Source organism: Sander lucioperca, chromosome 3, assembly GCF_008315115.2.
Source record: "Sander lucioperca isolate FBNREF2018 chromosome 3, SLUC_FBN_1.2, whole genome shotgun sequence".
Lineage (NCBI taxonomy): Eukaryota > Metazoa > Chordata > Actinopteri > Perciformes > Percidae > Sander > Sander lucioperca.
In genome coordinates this window covers 1,477,587-1,502,266 of record NC_050175.1, presented here as the reverse complement: position 1 = coordinate 1,502,266, position 24,680 = coordinate 1,477,587, and the positions used below count along the sequence as shown (strand labels likewise).

At 42.1% G+C, this 24,680-nt stretch overlaps 1 protein-coding gene across 3 annotated transcripts; it reads left to right on the top strand.

The window, feature by feature from the left end:
• The first annotated feature begins 488 nt into the window (after positions 1–488).
• Positions 489–24,002, top strand: eprs1 (glutamyl-prolyl-tRNA synthetase 1). Of its 3 annotated transcripts, none has more exons than XM_031309446.2 (35): positions 489–682; positions 3,899–3,983; positions 4,133–4,232; positions 4,318–4,474; positions 4,583–4,719; positions 5,133–5,227; positions 5,326–5,452; positions 5,591–5,783; positions 5,901–6,072; positions 6,248–6,481; positions 7,176–7,260; positions 7,681–7,740; positions 11,302–11,412; positions 11,771–11,907; positions 12,008–12,215; positions 12,316–12,428; positions 12,568–12,679; positions 13,206–13,382; positions 13,481–13,648; positions 13,974–14,201; positions 15,057–15,296; positions 15,443–15,673; positions 15,757–16,028; positions 17,701–17,752; positions 17,903–18,112; positions 18,262–18,334; positions 18,525–18,604; positions 18,752–18,853; positions 19,164–19,319; positions 19,484–19,681; positions 19,938–20,111; positions 20,381–20,541; positions 22,211–22,289; positions 22,382–22,446; positions 22,952–24,002. In XM_031309446.2, exons 1-35 carry the CDS (start codon positions 640–642, stop codon positions 23,100–23,102), a joined length of 4,986 nt encoding a protein of 1,661 aa, XP_031165306.1. In that variant the 5' UTR covers positions 489–639; the 3' UTR covers positions 23,103–24,002. The 3 variants fall into 3 exon arrangements, with proteins under 3 accessions (XP_031165306.1, XP_031165299.1, XP_031165313.1); XM_031309439.2 differs by having other exon boundaries at positions 13,185–13,382; XM_031309453.2 differs by lacking the exon at positions 13,974–14,201 and having other exon boundaries at positions 13,185–13,382.
• The last annotated feature ends 678 nt before the right edge of the window (positions 24,003–24,680 follow it).

The following is a 24,680-nucleotide window of genomic DNA, read 5'->3' as shown; positions in this document are numbered from 1 at the left end:
TCCTGCATTCTGCTGAATTTACATGTTTTGAGCCCCCTGAACAGTTTTTTGGGGAGTGGGTTGTCTTTCATATTTTTTGAGAGGGGACAAATCTACCTCTTCTAAATATTGGGGGGGGACATATCCCCTCCATCTACGCCTATGCTACTGTGAGGAGTCAAGGCAGTTCTGCATTTGCTTTTCTATCAGCTTTAAACCATTAAATCCTCATATTGTGATACAGTACAATAACATGCTAAATGACAACACAAATTACTAACCTAATATAATGACATTTGAATCCCACCAATGGAAATTTTGTTTAGGGAATATCCTATTGGAATATGCAAAGGCAAAGCACATAAGACCTTTTTTTTCCAGTGTTGTGATTGTTTTGTGTCTGTCTGTTCATACTCCTAAAGTAGGGGGCAGTATTGCACCAATAAGTTGTTGGTTAGCAGTAATAAAAACGAAAGAAGTCATAGCCTGTCTCCTCCCATAGACCTCCTCTTAATACATCCATGCTGTGTTGCTTTGGTATCGCTGGGGTGTTAGCTTGGTGTGAAGAGCAGTCTTGGCTGTCTGCTTACTACAACTGCTGTTGGGTTTCAGAAACAGTGAAAAGGTTTCACCACCTTTGTGGAAGCAGGATTTCACAGTATGGCGTTAAACCTCACCATCAACACAAGCAACCCTCCTCTAGGTGAGTAGCAGCCTGCGACCCCTGAATAAATACTTCTTCATTTAGTCGTGTGCATGCACTTAGTGACAGCTGGCTAGCTGGCTAGCACTGTTACGTGTCACCCTAACAAAGAGACAATTTGAAAATCTTACCCTGCAATGTAATGTTTATTTGCGTATAATAAACATATAGATAGATGTGTCCAAGAAATTCGGATTTACTTGATACGGAAGACATGAAAACAACAGTACAATTTAAAAAAACATTAAAAGTTTGATGTTTTGTTGTAACGTTAATTGGGTCAGTGGTTGAACTGAACAACGGATGTTTCAACTCGAAAAACGGAAAAGGTACGAAACAGCCAAGTCTGTGTTATATATGAATTAAAATTGATATGACTGTATGTCCATATAAGTTCAAATGGGGCGACCAAGCTGACGTTAGCTAGCTTGTTATCGTGGCACACCAAACCTCAACATGTGGACAGTTCGTTAAATTGTCCTTTTAATGACAGCAGCTACCGTACATTTTACATTTTTCAAATTGCACCGTGGGCTGCCTATACACATTACTTCGTTATATGGACATGGAAATCATAGCTACATGCACATTATTGATAAGTTGACACGCTGGCAAGAGCTAATAACCCAGGTTAGCTCAGCTAGGTGGTTTATAGACGCATACAGTGTTGCTATAATGTATCAATACCCTGACGAATTTTATTAATATGTGACAGTACATTGTATCGTGTGTTTAATACAGTCATGACAAAGCTTTTCAAGTGTAGTGTGTCAATGCTATGTACTACGGCAAGCTAATTTATTGACTAGCTTTCTTTGACAGCGGCTAAACAGCGCCGTGTGTGGTGGCAGTGAATACAGCGGGCTGATGCAAGCAGGCTGAAACGTGGAGTGCTGGATGGGGAGTGCATGTGCATACTTTTGCACTCTTAGCAATCGGTTTCATTTTCTTAGCAGCAGCAGCAGCAGCACTGTTCCTGGAAGCCAAATTCTTTTTCCTACTATGGCCACGCCAAGACCCGCCCTTAAACCGACTAAAACTAACCATCTCTTCCATCAGACCATTATCATTGACTGTTGGCATGTTAGGGATTTAAACCCTTGTTCATACTTAATTTAAAGCTCCTAGCGAATTGTCAATGCAGAATGAACCCTAGGTTCTTTTGGATGTGCTTCAAGCTGATTTGCAAGTTAGCCCAATCTACAGCCCCTGACAAAAGTCTTGTCGCTTATCTAAGTTGTAGGAACAACAAATAATAACTTGACTTGTAGTTGATCAATTGGAATCAGAAATGGCTTATATGAAAGGCAAAGGCTTCTGGATTATGCTTATTATACCAAAATAACGTCTTGTATCATTCATTGACTTTTATCATTGAATTAGGACAGAAAGGTCAGATTTGGCTTGGACAAAAGTCTTGTCGTGTCTTTATATGATTCAACCAATCACAGATTAGAGCTTCACCTGTGACAAATACTGTAATTAACACATTCCTGGGTGTGTATAAAAAGAACTCCAGCACACCAGACCTTCATGTGAAGTGCAACCTGACCTCTCGCATGCCAAAGAGTCACCCACAGACCAAAGTGCTGATCATCAAGAGCCTGAAGACCAAGTCTGCTGCTGAGGTGCCAGACATCTTCAATGTATCCAAACGTCAAGTGGAAAGGATAAGAAAAAGATTTGAAGAAACTGGTGAAGTTCATGACAAGCCCAGGTCAGGCAGACCCCGTAAGACAACTGTTCGAGGGGACTGTTTGTTGCTTCGACAGTCCAGGGCCAGCCCTTTTTCACCTGCAGCAGAGCTACATGAGAACTGGTCACCAGAAACCCCTATATCTATAAGAACAGTTTGTCAAATTCTCTCACGCAGTGGTCTCCATGGCCGAATTAGTGCTCACAAACCAGCATTAAACAGAAGACAACTAAAAATCGTGTTGCATTTGCAAAGGCCCACAGTTTGGTGAAAGGATGGACAGTGGAAAAGTGGCAGAAGGTTGATTTTTCTGATGAATCATCCATTGAACTGCATCCCAATTGCCACAAATACTGCAGAACACCTGTTGGAACCCGCATGGACCCAAGATTCACCCAGAAAACAGTCAAGTTTGGTGGAGGAAAAATCATGGTTTGGGGTTACATGCAGTATGGGGGTGTGCAAGAGATCTGCAGAGTTGATAGCAACATCAACAGCCTGAAGTATCAACAAATTATTGCTGTCCATTACATTCCAAACCACAAGAGAGGGCAAATTCTTCAGCAGGATGGCGCTCCTTGTCATACTTCAGCCTCCACATCAAAGTTCCTGAAAGCGAAGAAGGTCAAGGTGCTCCAGGATTGGCCAGCCCAGTCACCAGACATGAACATTATTGAGCATGTCTGGGGTAAGATAAAGGAGGAGGCTTGGAAGATGAAACCAACGAATCTTGAAGAACTCTGGGAGTCCTGCAAGACTGCTTTCTTTGCTATTCCAGATGACTTCATCAATACGTTATTTGAGTCATTGCCGAGACGTATGGATGTAGTCCTCCAAGCTCATTTTCTTTTTTCCAAGGCACCATGACTTTACGTATGCTCTGATGTTATTGTAGCATGTTTGTGTATTCACAATAAAGTATACTTTCTACCATACATTACTGTATTTTTGTATGCGACAAGCCTTTTGTCCAAGCCAAATCTGACCTTTCTGTCCTAATTCAATGATAAAACTCAATGAATGATACAAGACTTTATTTTGGTATAATACGCATAATCCAGAAGCCTTTGCCTTTCATATAAGCCATTTCTGATTCCAATTGATCAACTACAAGTCAAGTTATTATTTGTTGTTCCTACAACTTAGATAAGCGACAAGACTTTTGTCAGGCACTGTACTTCTTTTACCTGTATTGATATCAAGTCCATGACATTGACATTTTTATGCAAAGCCAAAGCCACATTGCAGTGTGCAGGTTTTTGCATGGCCAGTTAAACTGGTTCTCAAGCCAAAATGTCTGTGAAGATTGCCAGTTAAACAGGTCACGGTTGTTCTGCGCTGAAGAAGCCTTTTGTAGGAGATGCTGAACATTTTTAAGAATCTAAAGCAAGTCCAGTTGCCCTTGACTTGAACACATCTGTAAACAACATTAACTGAAGCTAATTTAGGCTGTTAAACCATGTTTACCCAGACTCACAACTAACCCTAACAAACACAGATGTTTCTGCTCTGTGCTGCAGGAGCGCTTCTGACAGCAGAGCATGTGAAGGACAGTGTGCAGGTATCAGTGGAGGAAGGCAAAGACACCCAGCTTCACGTCTCAGAGTAGGTCACATCATTATTTCATTAAATTGCCTAATGAGCTTTAACGGCCTACTGTAAAGAATGTATATGTGAAGTTATAGGATGTGCAATGTTGGTGTTTTTATTATTACTCATTTATTTCTCATCTGTGTGCTCTTTCCTTACTTCAGTGCAATCCAGTTCAATGATGTCAACTCCATCAGTCGGTACTTGGCCCGGGTGGCTCCCGCTCTGGGCCTCTATGGAGCCAACCTGATGGAGCAGACTGAGGTGTGTGTGTTTGTGCATGTTAGAGCTTTTCTATTCTCTTTGGTGTTCTAATTTACTTATTTGAGCTACTATCTGGTACCTGCAGGTCGACCACTGGTTGGAGTTCAGTGCTCGGCATCTGTGTGGTCAGCCTGCTTTGAGCGTAGCTCTGGGTGACTTGGATAAGGCCCTTTCCCTGCGGACCTTCCTGGTTGGACATGCCCTCACCCTGGCTGACCTCTCTGTCTGGGCTGCCCTCAAAGGTCAGTGCCATACTGGATGTACCAGTCTGGATCTCTGCCATTTTGTCTATTTTAGTGTGGAATGTGTGTAGGTAAACAGGTGAAACCGTTGTGGTTGTTTCTCCGCAGGTCATAGGGAATGGCCAAGCCAGGGCAGAGCCTTCTCCCATGTCAATCGCTGGTTCTCTTTCCTGAGCTCGCAGGTTCCCTTCACTGCTGTGGGCAACAAGTATGCCAGTAAGAATGCTCCAATAAGCAAATCCAACGTAAGTGTAATGTTGGACAATAACAAGTGATTTGATGTCTATAACATTTGGAGAAATGGATCACTAATGAGAAGCCAGGCAGGGCTGACCTGGAGCGTTTATACTGTGTGCTAAAGATAAACAAAATGATCCATTTATATTGGTGTGAGAAAATGTTTATGTTAACAAAACAACACAAGCCGTTGCCCTGTATAGAAACTGAATTGATAATCCCTATCTACGAAAATTAAAACACTTCTCGGTCTTCACAGATTCATTGGTTGAATACTATGTTTGTGCTCAGTTAATTCAAAATAACTGTTTGTTTGACCTCACCAGAACTCGCTTTGGTGAAACAAAGTATAGTAGAACAACTACGAAACAAATGCAGCGGTGCTGTTTTATTCCTGACTGGTTGTGTCTGTAATCGACAGTCGGATGAGAAGAAGCAAGATGTTGGCAAGTTTGTGGAGTTGCCAGGAGCGGAGATGGGCAAGGTGGTGGTTCGATTCCCTCCTGAGGCCAGCGGGTAAGGCTTGAACTGGAGTTCAGGAGTAGTTCCGATTATACGTGGTCATTCAGTACCTTCTCTTAACAGGAAGCATTTTTCTGTGTCTCTGTGGCCAGATACCTGCATATCGGCCATGCCAAGGCTGCTCTGCTCAACCAGCACTACCAGGTCACATTTAAAGGCAAACTCATCATGCGCTTCGACGACACCAACCCTGAGAAGGAAAAGGAGGACTTTGAGAAGGTAAAATACTCAGATCTTAGAGCAAATGAGAAACAAAATGTAATTAGTTATTCTTTCCAGTAAGAAACCAGAAAAGTACTGTCTTTTAATTATTCAGATAAAAAAAAACTGTCAAATTATGTCTTTATTGCTTCTCAGGTGATCCTGGAAGATGTTTCCATGCTCCAGATCCATCCAGACCAGTTCACGTACACCAGCGACCATTTTGCCACCATAATGCGATTTGGTGAACAGCTGCTTGCCGAGGGCAAGGCCTACATCGACAACACGCCTCCTGAGCAGATGAAGCAGGAGAGAGAGCAGCGCACAGAGTCCAAATGCAGAAATAACAGTACGCCTGGGGAAACATGTCATGTTTATCAGTCACAGTGAATGTTGAAGCTACAGTGCAAATTTCTGAACTTTCTGAAGCTACAACACGCAACTTCTCTCTCTCTCTCCTCTGTAGCGGTGGAGCAGAACATGAAGATGTGGGCGGAGATGAAAGCTGGGACAGAGAGCGGTCAGACCTGCTGCATGAGGGCCAAGATTGACATGAACTCAAACAACGGCTGCATGAGAGACCCCACCCTCTACCGCTGCAAAACCACTCCACACCCTCGCACTGGAAACACCCACAAGTACTTAATTTAAACAAAGTCCAGGAATGGGGAAAACTAGATCATTAGTCTCAATGATTTATAACTAAAACTCATTAAGACATTAACATCTGTGGAATTTGCACCAAATATTGGGCATAATGAAATATTCTACAAATATTCATTGTTAAAACTGCCCTTCCCCCCTTTCTTCCAGAGTCTACCCAACCTACGACTTTGCCTGTCCCATTGTGGACAGTCTGGAGGGTGTGACCCATGCTCTCAGGACTACTGAGTACCACGATCGTGACGAGCAGTTCTACTGGATCATCGAGGCTCTGGGCCTGAGGAAGCCCTACATCTGGGAGTATGCGCGACTCAACCTCAACAACACAGTGCTGTCCAAGAGGAAGCTCACCTGGTTTGTCGACCAGGGATACGTCGATGGATGGTAGGTGTAGTCTGATACATCTGGCGACTGATGCTGATTAACGTGACTATAGGGAATGTATTAAGCGTCTATTTCTTCTACTCCTTCTTGGTGGTCCCTCACAACCAGAGCATGTGACCAGAGTGGAGCGGTTAGAATGTCCGCTCACAGAGCTGTTCGTTCCATCCTCCCCCCCCGCTCCAGGCCGCACCAGGCTGCTCCGCTTAGTATCCCTTGGCGCTCAACTCAGATTTCTCCCTGATTCACTGAAATCGCTTACTTGCTCCAAAAAAAAAAGAAAAAAACACGATGTAATAATCAGATGAAAGGCGTCCACCCTCCCTTCATGCTGCTAGCTCCGCAAGCAAAAAGTCCACCAGATGACAGGCACTTGCAGCATGGAGAGGGAGGGCGGCTGCTGTTCATCTGCATGTACTGTTTTGCAGTAGCACAGAGACAGGCTCGGGCATGCTTCGAACTCATATGTGAGCGGTACCGGAGCGGGATGGAGCGGGTGATAAGGCGACACTCCAACATTTTAAATATCCGCTCTGCGTTCCATTCAAAATCCTTGCACTCGCTTGCTCCAAACCTCCTCTCTTCTCCCTGTCCCCAAAATTACTCCTGTATTTCTCCCCTTTTCTCTCGTTACCTTTACTCTTTCCTCCTCTCTAGCCCCATGTTCTCTTTTGACTTCTCTCATCTCGTCCTCCAGGGATGACCCTCGCTTCCCCACTGTCAGAGGAGTCCTGAGGAGAGGAATGACCGTTGAGGGTCTGAAACAGTTCATAGCAGCCCAGGTACATGTGTCATAGTTGGGGATGGGCAGGGGAAAAGGCCAGATACCTCTCTTAACACAAAGAAGGGAGTTGATGATTGCAGATAAAGAATATATGAGAGATAACATTTTCAACTTTCTGCCAGACTAGAGAAAATGATGCAAGTCGAGACCTCAAAAGCATTTAGCCCATTAAAATGTGTATATATACAGTATATGTTTTCATTTTCACAAGGGCTTACATTGTTTAGTATAACTTTTAAACATTGTGTACATGATGCCACAGTCTGCATAGTCTCGATTGTCACAATGTCAAAATCAAGGACTTAAGAGAGTGCACAGTTGCAAATGTAATGAATTAAAGCATATGTATTGTATCCATGGAGTGCAGAAGCTTTTGTATCAGTTAGAAATGTGTTTTGTTTTATCTGCCTTCTTCCAGGGCGGATCAAGGTCAGTGGTGAACATGGAGTGGGACAAGATCTGGGCCTTCAATAAGAAGGTACATTTTTCTCCTTTCTCATCGCACATCAAGGCCTGATTGTCTGAACCTAGCTGTATACTTAAATGGGGATAATAATTATTCTGACATTGAATGTGGCTCCATTTTAATTAAGCATGGTCTGCATTGCTGCAACAGTAAGAAGTGGTCCTTCTGTAGACCTCGGTTGAATTGTATCTTGTAAGATATAACTGCAGACCATTTTCCTATGCTAACATTTGCTAGTTTTGAAGATTAAGGAATTTTTTAGGGGGAATATTTGTTTGACCTGGCTTGTACTGTATGTTAGAGAAAGAGGGGATATAATGAATGAATATGACACAAACCTCGCCTGTAATTGACCAAGGTTCAGAGAATTGCCCGTGGGTTCACTGCTGGCATGGCTTCCTTCTGCTTTGCTGTTCTCATTCTGTTGAATGCTTTCATTTGCTACCTGGTTCCCTGCCTCAGTACCCCACCCTCACCCTCCATATGACCCCCAATAACACTGAAAACTTAAAAAAAAACAACAACAGCTGCTTCATTTCATGTCCCACATTTGATTGTATTCATGTTTTGGTGTCCCCCATTTTCATCTGTCTGGACATTGGTGTTGCTTCCTCTGTGTTGTTTTCTGTGCTGGCACTTGCTGCTTCATCCCAGAGTCAAGTGGAAGGTGTGAGGCTAATACGTTTAAAAATGTGCATAAACAGAGAGCATAAGTGAGTTTCACACTTTAGTTTGAATTAAAAGATGACAGGCTGATCTTGCATCACTTCAAGGATAAAGTACAATAGAACAGCTACCAACAGTAGTGATGATAGTTGGTGTTAGGTTGCAATTTAGGATTCATATGCATGTTCAACTAACCCACTCCTCCCTGCCCTCTTCAGCCCCCAAAGTTCCTTCACGTCAACTTGACGATAGTTAAATTTGCTGTAACAGCAGCTCATGTTCTTCACAGATGTTTATTTTCAATGGTCCAATAATAAGCTAAAGCCTCTTGAGTTGCCACAAGTCTATTTGGTTACGTTTGTGTCTGAAATCTGTTGCCAAACACAACCTAAAGCTTTAATCAAACTTCATTGACTTTGATTGAATAATTCATGTTTTGTTTACCCACTCCCAGCTCAAGCTGAAACAGATTTGAAGTAATCTTAGAAAACTTAAAAACTACAACAGATTTCCCCAGAGTTACTGATGATATATTTATTTTTCTAATCTGGTGTCTCTGCAGGCACTGCTACTGTCAATTGAGGTAGTAGTCCTTGCAATGCTAAGCTAATGTTAATAACTCCTTCAAAATTACATTTGTATTGAGGACAAAGCGGTGAGAGGAAATAATCTAAACGTTCCATTCTGTGTAAATGTGTCTCTACCTCTTTCCTCTCTCTCTCTTCCTCCCTCCTTGTATCTGACATTAAACAGCATCTCACACTTCTGTTTCCAAGCTGCCAATTAGCTGTCTGAAGGTACTCCCCACCTCCTTCTCCACCTCCTCTTGCTCATTTTCACCCACTCCCTTCCTGCTTTCCTCATGGGCTGGTTTATCTGAAAATCCACCAACTGCCTTCACTGTTTTACCAGCCAATCAGAGGTTCAGAGTATATAGAATGTATCCAAATAATGTTTGTTAATTAGGGCTTCACAATATATCGTTTTTTTTATCGTCATTGCGTTATCAACTGACGCAAAAAACACACTGAAAGGCTGCGACATATCGCGAAAGATATTGAGAGATTTTTTGTGTTAGTTGAAAGAAAATATCTTTTAAATTGTAACTTCATTTTTTTGTAAGTGGTGCCTTTTACGTTTAATTCAATGTTCAATTTGTTTAATAAAAGAATGTTGGAAATTATTTCCTATCATTTGTTTCAAATTCATCAAGCACTTTGTTGTAATTTAGCAGAATACTGAACGCAGCAGAAATGCAGAACTGGGTGCACTTTAATATCTATTTATTAATTCCATGTAATATCGTTATCTTGATATTCAACAACTATATCACATATTTTTCTCATATCGTACAGCCCTATTATCAAAACCTGTCAAAGAACACAAAGTGTTCAAAAGCAAAGGACAGCAGAGTTGTGTAGCAGAGGTCAGAGACATTTCTTTTAGCAAGACACTGGGAGTCTTGGTAAATTAGTTATTTTGTGTTAGATTCTCTACAACTCTGAATTGGCTCCCTAATGTGTGTGAAAGCTCATCTTGTATCATGGCATAAAATGAGTATGAGATCAATGTTACTCTCTTGCACAATTTGTGTTTTTTTATGTTTGTTGCTTTCATCACTTCCCATTCTCCATCCTCACTGATTTAAACTGATTGTGAACAGTGTGGAAGTAAACATAGGGAGCTATGTGCTTGCTTTGGTTTTGAAGACTTCAGTTCCCAAAACATAATTGGTGACATCAGTGAAGTAAATGTGGCTTTTGGGGGTGGAATGGAGGTGTTGAAGAGGCATTTTGGTGTGGTTAGTCTTTTATGGTCATAGGTACATGGAACCGGACTTGCCTATACCCAACACCAAACCAGTAATGGGAATAATTTGGGCTACTACAGTGAGACTGCATTATCTTACTTAAAGTTGACAGGAAGCTCTGCTTTGCAGCCCTTCTGTGGTTAGGGTGATTTAAAACTCTGGGAGTAAGATAGCTAGACAGAAGGATTTTCTAAATGCAGGCCTAAATCTCTACAAACAAACGTTAAAATATATTTAAAAAGTCAAGACAGTCCTTCACCAGAGAAAGTATCAAAGCTCTTGGGTTTATTTTGTTTTTTTACAAGACAATAATATCCTTAATGTCTTCCTCTCAATCTATTATTATAAAATTCCCTTCCCTTCATCCCTTAGTCCATTGCAACTTTTTGAGTGAGTGCATCACACTTTATTTCCTAAATCAGCGTAAATTAGTTTTTTTTGGTGAAAAAGCATGCAATAAATACGTTTCTTTGTTTGAAGAATGGCTGGTTTTTTAGTCTGAGTCAACGGGTTCCATTCCATCATTGGTAGAGCTAGGGACTATTTCATTGTTCCCACTGGGCCCTGCATACTGAAAGAAGTCTACTTCTATTTTACTATGGAGTGGTTTGAGTAAAAGTATCCATCTCCTGGTATAATCTAAACAAAATTGGCCCTGCTGGGATGGCGTTGATCCGTTTCTGCTTGGATGGTCTATTCTGCAAATCATTCAGCCATCATTGGGCTCTTAAACACTCAGGCTGGCTGGTACATTAGTGAAAGTAAATGTTGACTGAACAAGCAGCTGAAGAAAAGCTTGTTTCCCTCGCCTGCATACGATCATGATTCACTCATTAAATCAGCATTTCTTTCTTCTTGTGTGTCTTACTTTCTTCATGCCACTTACTGAGCTGAAGCATTTTTGTATCTACTTTTTATTTTATTTTCAAAGAAAACCTTTTGAATTAAGTTGCATCATTTTCTGCTTTGTCCTTTCATTACTCAGCTTTTTGTAGGTAGAGATTGTTACAAAGCACTTGTCTGGCATTTCTTTTACTGACCTGTTTGTGTATGTATGTCTTTGTGTGTGTGTGTGTGTGTGTGTGTGTGTGTGTTAGGTTATTGACCCGGTGGCTCCCAGGTACACAGCTCTGTCCAGCTCCTATGTGGTTCCTGTCTCTGTCTCAGAGGCTACAGAGGAGATCAAGGAGGTGGCCAAACACCCTAAGGTAAGGGCTCTTTTTCTAATCAGCAAACCTCAAACTTGTGATGTTTGTTAGTGCTGTTTCTGCCTGGAGAAGATCTGATTGATGGAAAGTTGCACAGCAGCAGGAGCTAACTTTGTGGGTATGCTACTTTCTGCCGTGATATGTTCTGTTTGGTCCAGTACCTGCTGAATGATTTGAACAGTGATTCAGTTCAGTGATTCAACACTGTGCTGTAGTGTTGGACACATGGAGCTTTTAGATCAATCAATCAAGTTCATTTAAAGTGTAAAATCACCATTAGACAGAATCTCACTCAGTGGTGCCGCAATTGTCTCTTAGTACACATGCACGTGCTGAAGTCCTTTCTGTGTCCATGCAGAACACAGAGGTGGGCATGAAGAAGGTTTGGTATGGACCTCGAGTTCTGGTTGAAGGAGCTGATGCTGAGACCTTCTCAGAGGGAGAGATGGTCACCTTCATCAACTGGGGCAACCTCATCATCACCAAGATCAACAAGTATGTGGGATTATTGCTCAGCTAATCCTTGTTAATCCATTGTTGAGAATCACGAGGTGTCTCATTAAAGTAATGACGTGCACCCTTTCTTACCGCTCAGAGGGGCAGATGCTAAGGTTCAGTCCATGGAGGCTCGTCTGAACCTGGAGAACAAGGACTTCAAGAAGACGACAAAGATCACGTGGCTGGCTGACACAAACAGTGCCCCCCTGCTGCCCACCATCTGCATAACCTACCAGCCTCTCATCTCCAAAGCCGTACTCACCAAAGATGACGACTTCAAGGAGCACATCAATAAAAACAGCAAGGTCTGTTCTGCAACACGTGTTCTTAATCTCACGGCATGCGTCGCATTGGTCATTTTCAAATCTATTGTTTTATTTGATTGGCCTATTCTCACTTTCTCAGTTGGAGGAGAAGATGCTTGGAGACCCTTGTCTAAAGGACCTGAAGAAAGGTGACATCATCCAGCTCCAGAGGCGGGGCTTCTACGTCTGTGACCAGCCTTATGAGCCTGTCAGGTGAGGAAAAGGACCTATTTGACCTGTTTGTTTGAACCACCCCAGTTCAAGGATATCGCCCATTACTGTCACAGATTTCTGCTGTCTAACTGTGTTGATTGTCCTGCCATCTGTGTCTAACTATGGTTTACATCTACAGCCCTAACAGCTGTAAGGAAAGTCCCTGTGTCCTGTTCTACATTCCTGATGGACACACCAAGGAGATGCCCACTTCTGGATCCAAGGACAAGAGCAAGGCATCTAGCAACACAGTAAGTGCTTTTGAGGAAAAACCACCATCCATTTCTTTTTTTTTTAAATCATCGACCAAAGCCCGTTATCTCAATTCTGTAAATCAGACTTGATATTAGTGTATAGGACAGTTTTTGATTTAATAGTAATAGTAAAGGAGTATAGTCTGAGTAAACTGAGCTCATCAACTGGTTAGAGGTAGGGACCACTATTGTTCCCCCTGGGGCCTGCATACTTCTTCTATTGTACTGTGAAGTGGTATCCAGTGGTAACCATGATGTTTTGGGACATCAACAGCAGTAGCAAAGTGGTTGCTAACTGGTTTAACCAGTAATGCAAACGTTGGCCAAATGATAGACTAAAAATAGATAGGCTTTGAATCCAGATTTAAAGACAACAGGAGAGTCTTTAATCACAACAGGGAGGGTGTTTTAAAGATTAACCCACAGTTGTCTCTTTGATGTCTGGGATAAACTGGTACCTTCAATTTCTTACTCTCTAAATCTGCCTTATCTATCGCCCTAGCCTGCCACAACCTCTGCCAAGGCTGCCTCAACCTCTGCCAAGGCTGCCTCAACCTCAGCCGCAGCACCTGCCTCAACCTCAGCCGGTGACTTATTCTCGAGCATTGTAGCACAAGGTGAAGCTGTCCGTCAGCTTAAGGTTGCCAAGGCTCCTAAAGACGAAGTGGACAAGGCCGTTCAGCAGCTGCTTTCTCTGAAGGCACGTGAGCTGTAATGAAAAGCAATTAAAGCAATTACACTTTTAGCAATTAAAGACTCTTATTTGTTCAAATGAATAATGACTTCCTCTTTCTGCAGGCACAGTTTAAGCAGCAGACAGGTATGGACTACAAGCCTGGCATGGCTCCTCCCACCTCAGCTCCAGCCCCGCCCACCACATCAACAGACCCCGCCTCTTGTCCGTTTACCCGCGTTACCCAGCAGGGCGAGCTGGTTAGGAAACTAAAGTCAGAGAAGGCACCTAAGGTACCTGGACATTTGTCCAATTACTAATCGTGTCCATACCTGCTTGTCCTGTTACTGTTCATGTCCACATCCGTCAATCAGCACTCACATCTCAAGTCGTCCATCTATTTATTAATAATGTACTGAATGATTTGTCCAGTCATTTCACGTGTCCTCATTCGTTGTCCAGTGAATTCTCCCATCCAAAGTCGTTTGTCCAGTCACTCGCTGCTTGTGTCCCGAATGATTTGTCCAGTCATTGCTCATGTCCCCCACGTTGTTTGCATGCCAGTCAAGTTTATCCTAAACTACCTGCAACAAAAAGCTGGTTTGTTGGTGGTACCAGGTGCAGATTGATGTAGCTGTGAAGCAGCTCCTCGCTCTCAAGGAGGAGTTTAAAAAGCTGACTGGTCAGGATTACAAACCTGGGATGGCCCCTTCCACTCCTGCCTCCTCCTCTGTTCCTCCTGCGGCCACCCACTCTTCCTCCTCCTGCTCTTCTTCAGCCCTGTATGAGCGTGTTTCACAACAGGGGGAAGTTGTGAGGAAACTGAAGTCTGAAAAAGCCCCGAAGGTATTCTGATGCAGCATGACAGTAGGGATGTAGTGATAGAAAACAATTTTAAATCAAAAACCAGTGCTTATAAAAACCCAAAATTTAATTGTGACCATCAGTGTGCAGCACGTTGTCACTAAGGACTAGTACCTCATTACTCATACTACCACCGAAGCAGCCCAGTGGGATTACACTGTGGTAGGGCAGGGTGGTGGTGACTAACCACCAGACTACAGATAAATATTGCTACATTTTGGCTTCTTCATCTAACTGATGAGTGATAGGATTTTACATGAACATACTGTTTTCTGCCACAGTTGGAACTGTTGGGTTATTTTACATGAGAAATTATAGTATTTATTTTTTCCCCATGCTTTTCTCACTGGTTTGATGTGGACGGAGGTCAGTTGGAGAAAGTTGATGTCATGTACGTCTGTGCACCAATCAGGATTTAGCAACATTTGAATCAAAATCTGATGACTGTTGAGGGTTGTGGGTGTCCATCTTGGCAGTGCCTGATAGCTCATCCAAAAATGGGCAAAGAGGTGGAGTGTGGATGGAGTTGAGGCGGGCTGAATAAAACCTACAGTCTACACTCGCCTCCTGTCACGGCCACCCCGCCTGTCATTTAAAGTGGCATACCCTTAATTATTATTAAATTATTTTAAAAGCTAAACCTGGCCAGTGAAAGCGACAATTAGCTATAAGCTTATATACTTATTTTATTCATCAGTATCAAGATTTTCACAATATTTATATTTTACCTGGTGCTGATGTGAATTAATGCACATATGCTGTTACAACATTGTTTACCCATTACAGGATTATAAAAATATGAAATGCGTCACAGTTTTCTTGCCCGTGTGTCCCCAGGACCAGGTTGACGCAGCAGTGAAACAGCTGCTGGCCCTGAAGGCGGAATATAAACAGGTCACAGGCCAGGAGTACAAACCTGGAGCAGTCCCAGTCCAGAAAGCCCCCGTCCCAGTCCAGAAAGCCCCCGCCCCAGTCCAGAACAGCACCAGCCCTGCCCCTGCTGCCATTGTCCTCTATGAGAAGGTTGCTGAGCAGGGAGAAGTGGTCCGGAAACTGAAGGTTGAAAAGGCATCCAAGGTGAGACTATCACCGCAGTATCACAGCTACTACATATCCCTGTACTACCAGTGTTTCCCCTACTTTCAGAGTCTTTATATTGTTGAATAGTCCTGCAACTGTCTCTGCTGCTATGACTAAATCTCTTTTCGCTGGTTGTTCATCAGGATCAGGTAGATGCTGCAGTGAAGCAGCTGTTGGCTCTAAAGGCGGAGTATAAACAGCAGACCGGACAGGATTACAAACCAGGATTACAAGCCCCAGGTAGCCATGTACAGAGCCAGTCCAGCTCTTCCTCAACCCAGTCCAGCTCTCCCCCGCAGGCCCAGGAACTGTTCTCACAGGTGGCCCAACAGGGAGAGCTAGTGAGAAAGCTGAAGTCCGAGAAGGCCTCCAAGGTAAGGAACCAGTCGCAGTGTGGGGTTAAATACAGCTAGTACTGGAGAGGAAAATGACAACAACCAGTTTCCTTCCATTCCAGGAACAGGTGGATGAAGCCGTGAAGACTCTCCTGGACCTGAAGAACAAGTACAAGACGCTTACTGGACAGGATTACAAACCAGTGGCCGCTGCTGGAGCCACCGGAGGAGAGGACAAAAACCGCAAGGAGAGGGAGAACAAGTCTGAGAAACAGGGAGGAGGAGGACCAGGAGCAGGGAAGAAGGCTAAAGGAGACAAAGCCAGCCAGGGCAAGGAATCCTCTGGAGGGGCAGGGGGCCCAGGAGATGGTCAAGGACCTAAGAAGCAAACACGGTGAGAGACTGGAAACTGATCCAAGAAGATCCAGCAATGATAAAGTAGCTTTTTCTTCATCTGGTTTAGTTTATAAGTTGAAATGCTACCAGCCAGCAGAATGTTTAGTATAAAATGGTGACTACATAATGGTGAGTCGTTATGTTAGATAAAATGATAAAATAAATACTGTGATCATTAGACCGATACTGAGGAACAAAATGTTTTTTACTTTTAGCATCTGAAGTCAACTTTTCTACTTTGACCTCTTTCTTTCAGTCTCTCTCTATAAGTGCAAATTTAACCAGTTTATTTTTCAAAACATCGTGTTTTCAGTTTTATTTTGCCTCTAACAATAGTGAAAATCTTTCTCCCACATGTGGAGCAAGGCTCTGCAGACTGAAGTTAGATGGTGAGACCATAAGGCATTCACAGTTGGTTGTACTGATAATGATTTGGCTTAAAGTAAAAATATCTGGGTCAATAAAAAGCCTTGTACTAAACTGTCTTTTCTGTTTTGGGTACATTATAGTTAAATGAATGAGACGCTTCCTTAGCGAGAAACATTGTTTTGTATGGATGTGTTTAATTGCTACCACAAAACACTTAACATGCAGTAACTGGCAGTTGATGGATAGTTTGATTTAAAACGTACAATACCATGAGATGTATGTTTTAGTTTTTTAAACAAATACTAGAGGGGACAAGGCACATACTTGGATTTCTTACTTGGAAACTGAAGATGGATCATCTGTAAGCAGAACCCTCTGCTACTGTAGCTTAACAACTGAAGAGGTTTTTTGTTTTTTTGTATTCAGATTTGGTGAGTTTAAAATGATTGGTGTGTTTTTCATCTGCTTGATCAGTGCTTGTAGTCTGCTGTCAGCCTCGATGAGCAAATGTGATGATATAGTGCTGCACTACTAATATATATAAATATCATATTTATCATATTATTATATAATATCTATATTCTGCATGCTTTTCTATCCATAATAAATATTGACATTTGGCACATCAGCCCTGTAAACCCCGTAGACCTACTGAAGTTAAAAATTGTCAAGGTTTTGATATAAGATGCAAAAAGTACAATAAAAAAAATTCTGTTCCTCAGATCAAGAGTTATAATCATGATCACAATGCCGCGTTAATAATGGAGATTGGGATTTGGCCCTTATGGTGCAGCTCTATCTCTGTTTTGTCAGTTAGCAGTATGAAGCTGCTTTGCTAACTGTATAGTGACTGACGTGAGCTTTGAGTTGCATGGTTGGCTGGTCTGGGAATGGCTGTGTGTTTTGTTAGGATTGTGTTCATGCAACTCAAATCTTGTACCTGCACATAGACTAACTAATGAGGCATGGTGTGGGAATTTCCCAGATTGCTCTGCCACTGTATTTGGGCAGTGCATAATTACCACGGTTCCTAATTTTACAAATTGTTCTTTCAGTGCGAAGATAATAAAACCGTTTGAGTTGCGAATACTCTAATACAGTAAAACAGACATTAGTTCCACAATATCTTCTCCACTTCTTAAACAATGTGATGCCTACAAACAAAATAATCAATTATAATGTGTGATTAACAAAACGCAAACAAACTTACACTTTAAATACTATGTATTGTATTGTAGCGTTTTGGACCTCTTAACCTCAGGCTTTGCATCACACTAACTTAGTTGTCTGTCTCCTGACAGGTTGGGCCTGGAGGCCAAGAAAGAGGAGAACCTGGCTGACTGGTACTCTCAGGTGAGTTAAATGGACACAGGTCCCCTTTACTCCAATAAAACCTTTTTGTCTTCTTCCACAAAAGCCAATTGAAAACAAAACACTTTATAAAATGCCACTCTTTTCTGAAATGCCCCCTTTTCAATGTAACGTTGCTCCTCGTCTCCCCAGGTCATCACTAAGGCCGAGATGATTGAGTACTATGATGTTAGTGGCTGCTATGTGCTGCGGCCCTGGTCCTTCGCCATCTGGGAGGCCATTAAAGACTTCTTTGACCGGGAGATTAAGAAAATGGGTGTGGAGAACTGCTACTTCCCCATGTTCGTCTCTCAGGCCGCCCTGGAGAAGGAAAAAACCCACATTGAAGACTTTGCTCCAGAGGTAAAAGATAAAATAACATAAAAGAGGGGAAAAGCATGAAAATAAAAATACCAGAAGTATGCTTTGCTGAAACAAGATAGTTAATAACACAACAATATGACTGCACAATGTTAATAATCATTCAATGGTGATGTTGTCATCTTTGTCAGGTTGCCTGGGTAACCCGGTCAGGAAAGACTGAGCTGGCAGAGCCCATCGCTGTCAGACCCACCAGTGAGACAGGTCTGAACCACAGCTCTTTAATGGACTCTGACTTTAAGACCAAACTATATGTGTCAATGCAGACACACATGCAATGAACGTACACAAAGTGTAAATAGCTTTTTAAACATTTATCTTGCTTTTTAATCGAGCAGTGGGAGTGATTTAGCGGTGTCATGTTTGGTATGAACCTGTTTTTGTTTTGCTTCAGTGATGTACCCCGCCTACGCTAAATGGGTCCAGTCCCACAGAGACCTGCCGATCAAACTCAACCAGTGGTGTAATGTCGTGGTCAGTATCCTCCTACTGTCACATCTGCACCTTCATCTTCATCTTCATAGTTACAAACTTGATGAAGAAATTGCTACACAAAACACTGGCACCCTTACTTCTTTTTCTCTCTTCTCACCGCTTTCTCTCCCCCACTTCTCCCTCCAGAGATGGGAGTTCAAACACCCCCAGCCCTTCCTGAGGACAAGAGAGTTCCTGTGGCAGGAGGGACATACAGCCTTTGCCAGCAAAGAGGAGGCAGCTGAGGAGGTAATGGCCCTGGCAACGCCTGCCTTAACAACTACCACAAGCACTCCTCTGTCCATTATGTTTGAAATACACAAGCTGTTTTTTTATTTTTTTTAATGTTAATTTGTATCAGGACAGATACGTATGTAGCATACACCAATGCCACACACCACAACATTTATAGCATAGGGTAATGTGCATTTTAATTTATAAGTGCTGAGGTGCATAATGGCGCAGTACATTTACGGTACAAAAATTAGTGTTATTGTTTAAACCATGCTGCATTGTATACATCTCTAAGTATTTGTGTGCTTTACATGTGTATTTGTAGGTGCTTCAGATTCTGGATCTGTACGCCAGGGTGTATGAAGAGCTGATGGCGATCCCTGTGGTGAAGGGGAGGAAGACGGAGAAGGAGAAGTTTGCAGGAGGAGATTACACCACTACTGTGGAGGCATTCATCTCTGCCAGTGGCCGAGCCATTCAGGTACTGTAGTATGATCACTTCATTTCATCACCATGATGAGCTGCAGAGAAACAGACAATGATTCATGTGGGTTGATGTTTAGGAACAAAGTAATTGCAATGTTAAAAAAACAAAAACAAAACATGAAGTCATTTTGCCTTTTGCATTGCTTTGTGCCTCCTCAGGGTGCTACATCTCACCATCTTGGTCAGAACTTCGCCAAGATGTTTGAGATCATGTTTGAGGATCCGAAGAGGCCGGGTGAGAAACAGCTGGCCTTCCAGAACTCCTGGGGAATCACAACCAGGACCATCGGCGTCCTCACCATGGTCCACGGAGACAACATGGGTCTCGTACTGCCTCCCAGGGTGGCCTGTCTGCAGGTAGACACTTCCACATTCTCACACAGAGATATGGAAATATGGTAGATACACCTTGTTTAATTTGACAAATGTGTAATGATATACCCATTTAGCCCAAGACACCTGCTTTTTATCCCCTTCTTATATTTTATGACTGAAAGAATAGATGAAGACCAAACCCCACGCTAGAGTAAACATCGGACCTATCACAAACTGATGCATACAGAGAGAAAAAGAATACGGCACTATATGAATACAATATTCTCTTTTTTCCCAGGTTGTCATCATCCCATGTGGGATCACTGCCACCCTGCCAGAGGAGGAGAAGGAGGCAGTGTTGACCCAGTGCTCTAAATACATGAGCAGGCTGCTGGATGCTGGCATCAGGGTGAAGACTGACCGCCGAGACAACTACTCCCCAGGGTGGAAGTTCAACCACTGGGAACTCAAGGTATGAAATAATATGGCAACAGTGATAGTAGTAGTGGTAGTTAATGAGGTGCTTTACCTGAATGCATAAGTTCAACAATAAGAACCAATAAAAAAAGAAGATAAAACAGCCAAAGGCATTGATAATGACAGTGTCCATCTCTCTCTCTCTCTCTCTCTCTCTCTCTCTCTGTCTCTCTCTCTCTCTCTGTCTGTCTGTCTGTCTGTCTGTCTGTCTGTCTGTCTGTGTGTGTGTGTTTCTATCTGCGTTTGCCTGTGTCTCTTGTCCAGGGAGTTCCTATCCGTCTAGAAGTGGGCCCTAAAGATATGAAGCAGAGTCAGTGTGTCGCAGTGAGGAGAGACTCGGGCGCAAAGTTGACAATTCCAGAGGCTGAGGTGGAGAAGAAGCTGGTCGCCATGTTGGAGGACATCCAGAACTCTCTGTTCAAGAAGTAAGATGCAGCAGGGTCAGACTTCAGCACTCTATGTGGCTCTAAATCTCACTCAAAGGATTTTAACACCATGTGCCTTAGTATCATGTGAAAATCTGCTGTTTCAGAGGCATTCACACTGCACAAAAAACCGACACAGTCTACTGACCCTCTCATGTTGGTCAGACCTTTACTCACATACATAAAGCCATACATGTAACGAATAGTTAGAAATAGTTTTTAATATAATAAAATACACTTGTATTTGATATAAACTCAGCAAAAAAAGAAACGCCCCTTTTTCAGGACACTGTATTTTAAAGATACTTTTGTAAAAATCCAAATAACTTTAGAGATCTTCATTGGAAAGGGTTTAAACAATGTTTTCCATGCTTGTTCAATTAACCATAAACAATTAATGAACATGCACCTGTTGAACGGTCGAAAAGACAATAACAGCTTGCAGGCGGTAGGCAATTAAGGTCACAGTTATAAGAAAATTAGCAAAGTAAAGAGACCTTTCTACTGACTCTGAAAAACACCAAAAGAAAGACGCCCAGGGTCCCTGCTAATCTGCGTCAACATGCCTTAGGCATGGTGCAAGGAGGCATGAGGACTGCAGATGTGGCCAGGGCAAGACATTGCAATGTCCCTACTGTGAGACGCCTAAAGACAGCGCTACAGGGAGACGGGAAGCACAGCTGATCGTCCTTGCAGTGGCAGACCACGTGTAACAACCCCTGCATAGGATCGCTACATCCGAATATCACACCTGCGGGACAGGTACAGGATGGCAACAAGAACCGCAAGAACTGGCCAGTCTGGTGCAGTACCTGAGGAGGAGATGTACTGCAGTACTTAATGAACTGGCCAGACTGGTGCAGTACATGAGGAGGAGATGTACTACAGTACTTAATGAACTGGCCAGACTGGTGCAGTACATGAGGAGGAGATGGAATAATGTGTCCCTTTTGTTCAAGGACACATTATTCCATTTCGGTTAGTCACGTGTCTGTGAAAATTTTTCAGTTTGTCTTAATTGTTAAATCTTTTAATGTTCATGCAAATAAAAATATAAAAGCAGTTGAAAGTGACAGGATGTTTCTTTTTTTGCTGAGTATATGTATGACATATATGGTCAGAAATGCTTCTGTTGTCATTTCTTTAGGACAGCTGCTGATCACTAGCTGTCATAAAGGCACAAAACACCTAACGCATGCCATATTAAACTTTATGTAGTATTGCGGTTCGTGTAGCTGTAAATTGAAGCGGCTATAATTTATATTTTTTATAATGTGAGATTGGTCGTGCATAGAGAATTATCACTTGAATCTGCAGCTCCCCATGGCTTTTCAGAGCTTTATAGTGCTGCTGGATGCGTAAAGAAGCAACGGTTTGCTAAGACGTTAGCCATATCAACTTATATGTGATGATATGTCAATGTTGTGTTCACAACTTCTTTTGCTGCAACCAGGTGGCCCCAAAAATCTGTTATTGCAGGGTTAAAATCATCCTGTTTCCCAAGCAGCTGAGGGAAACGTGTTAAAAAATGATGTACACAGACTGACAGATCCAGCTGTAAATGAAAACACAAAGAATTATGGGGAAAGTAGGAGATGATTACATGGTGACATAAATATGCAAGAAAACTGGTTAAATTGGGTTGTTTGTGTTAAATTGTGTTTGTCAGAGCTTCAGATGACCTGAAGAGAAACATGGTGCCTGCAGACACGATGGAACAGTTCCAGAAAGAGTTGGACCAGGGCAAGGTGAGAAACACAAATCACATGCAGCACAAAACGTTTGATTGTGTGTCCTCATCGGAGTAAATATTTGATAATACATTTATCTTGCTTGATAGATTGTCCAGATCCCATTCTGTGGAGGAATTGAGTGCGAGGATTGGATCAAGAAAACCACTGCCAAGTACGTCCACCATGTTTGTGTATTTTATGTAAGAAGGGACAATACTCATTAATTTACATGAGCACTTGAGTTCGTAACACATAAGCACAAATAAAAGCATAAAGGCACAGTAAAACAATGACCACTACTCCAGTCACTGTCTGACACGATCGTTAATGCTTTGCTCAACCTTTTTGAGGAAGCAAAAGACAACAAAGTTGCCTGCATCATTATCTGTGCAGATGATGATGTGAATCCATCAAATATACATATGCAATAAGGACTGAGTCACATTATGCAGTCGCTGGGCTAGAAAACAATTAACATTTTGCTGTTCTATAGAGTCATTTCAAATGCATGTATTCAGGATTTTCAGTCAGGGTCATCATAATTTGTTTCATTTACATATGTTTTTGGGAAAATACAAGATGTTAAATATTAGTTATTCCTGTCAATTTCCTCTCATTTTGCTTTGAGTGCTTTAATTTCAACCATTAAAGACAATGTGTGCTTGGTTGTCCTGTAGGGACCAGGACCTGGAGCCTGGAGCTCCGTCCATGGGAGCCAAGAGCCTCTGTATTCCCTTCTCACCCCTGAAGACGCTGCAGCCTGGTCAGATGTGTGTCAGCGGCAAGGAGCCTGCCCAGTACTACACCCTGTTTGGACGCAGCTACTGAACATCTGCTCTGCTGGAGCACCAGGATGGACATAGTAGTCGAAAGGGCTTTCCTATCTTCTCTCATCTATATTCTGTACCTGATCTCTTTTCAGTGTATAGGGTAACAGGGATATGAGGTGACTGGACTGTGGTATTTAGGATGGGAATATTTTGTTTGTTTTTTAACATATGTTAACATTGTTATAATGCATCTGGAAGGAAGTGGAGGTGAGAGAAACTATTTACTTTTTAGAATTCATTATGAGGAAAAAAATGGTTGTTGCGCTGCTTCCCTCCTACATGGCTGATTACTCTCTAAAGACCACGTTAAAAGAACACCAGTGGTTTGTATTGGAATGGGAAGAACCACCAGGACACCAGGCAAATATTAAATCTTTCCTATCTTTTCAGAAGTGATATTTTTTTTTTATAACTCCCTACTTAACACTGTCAAGACAAACATTCTGATTAAGTTTGTTTTAAAGTTTCTGTCAACACAGAATTTAATGGGGGTTTTCACCTTTTTGAAATTTGGAAAAACTTAAGAAAAAAGAAATACTGCTGAAAGAAATTCCTGAGAAACATACTATCGACTGCTGTCTGGAGAAAAGTACTCTTTGCCTGCCAACAGTCCCATCTCTTGCAGCCAAACAGTCTCAGGAACTCTGCAGGTACTCAGGCTTGTAGCTGGGGTATTATTCTCACAGCTTTATCAGCCCTTCTCTCTCTATATGACTGGTTACGGAGTGTGGCTCATCATACACAGCTTAATATAAACTTCTCAGATCACCCAAAACCAAATAACATAAAGCTGTGAGGAACTGTTTATGGTTAATAGTCAGTAATGTAGTCTTCTGTCACTACTCTCCCGTTAAACATGTCTACAACTTGTCTGTAATAAAGTAATTTCCATGGCAAACTGCCCTGTGTTGTTTTTGATCCTGGATATAACTGGGTGGAATCCCTGGCCTGCTCAGTTGGTCATTGGTTATTTGTGTTGGGGAAATGAATTAAATAAGTGAGTATTATACTTAACGAATTAAGGTTACAATGTAAATGTAGTGGATTAAAATAGTTACTGTTACCTAACTACAATGCTGGGATGCAGTATTATGCTGAGCGGAGCATAATGAGATCATAAGAGTTATTACAGTGTTATTGTATTGGAATACTTTTTGTGGGTTTACCTATTAAACTGGTAACTATATGTAGTGAAAAATGCAAGGTAATTAATGGTACATTATGCATTCTACAGCAAGCTTCCTTAGTTCCATAATACTGAGCCTTGTCTAGCCAACAGATAAAAACTTCTTTTCTTTTCTTCTTTATTTAAAAAAAAAATAAGGTGGTGCTACTTGCACTTAACTATGAGTGCAAGTGCTAAAAACAGAAAGCTGGGTCAGTTTACACAGAACAAAGTACTGACACAAGGTAAGGGCAATTTACTCAATTATCAAAATACTTTTTGAAAATACACTGATTTGGTTTTGTTTTGTTGGCAATTATATATGCAATATGAAATCAGTCTGTTAATTATAAAGGGGGGGAAATAACCTTTAATGTCTTAAGAAGTGTCAATGTCCCACCAGTGCTGTCC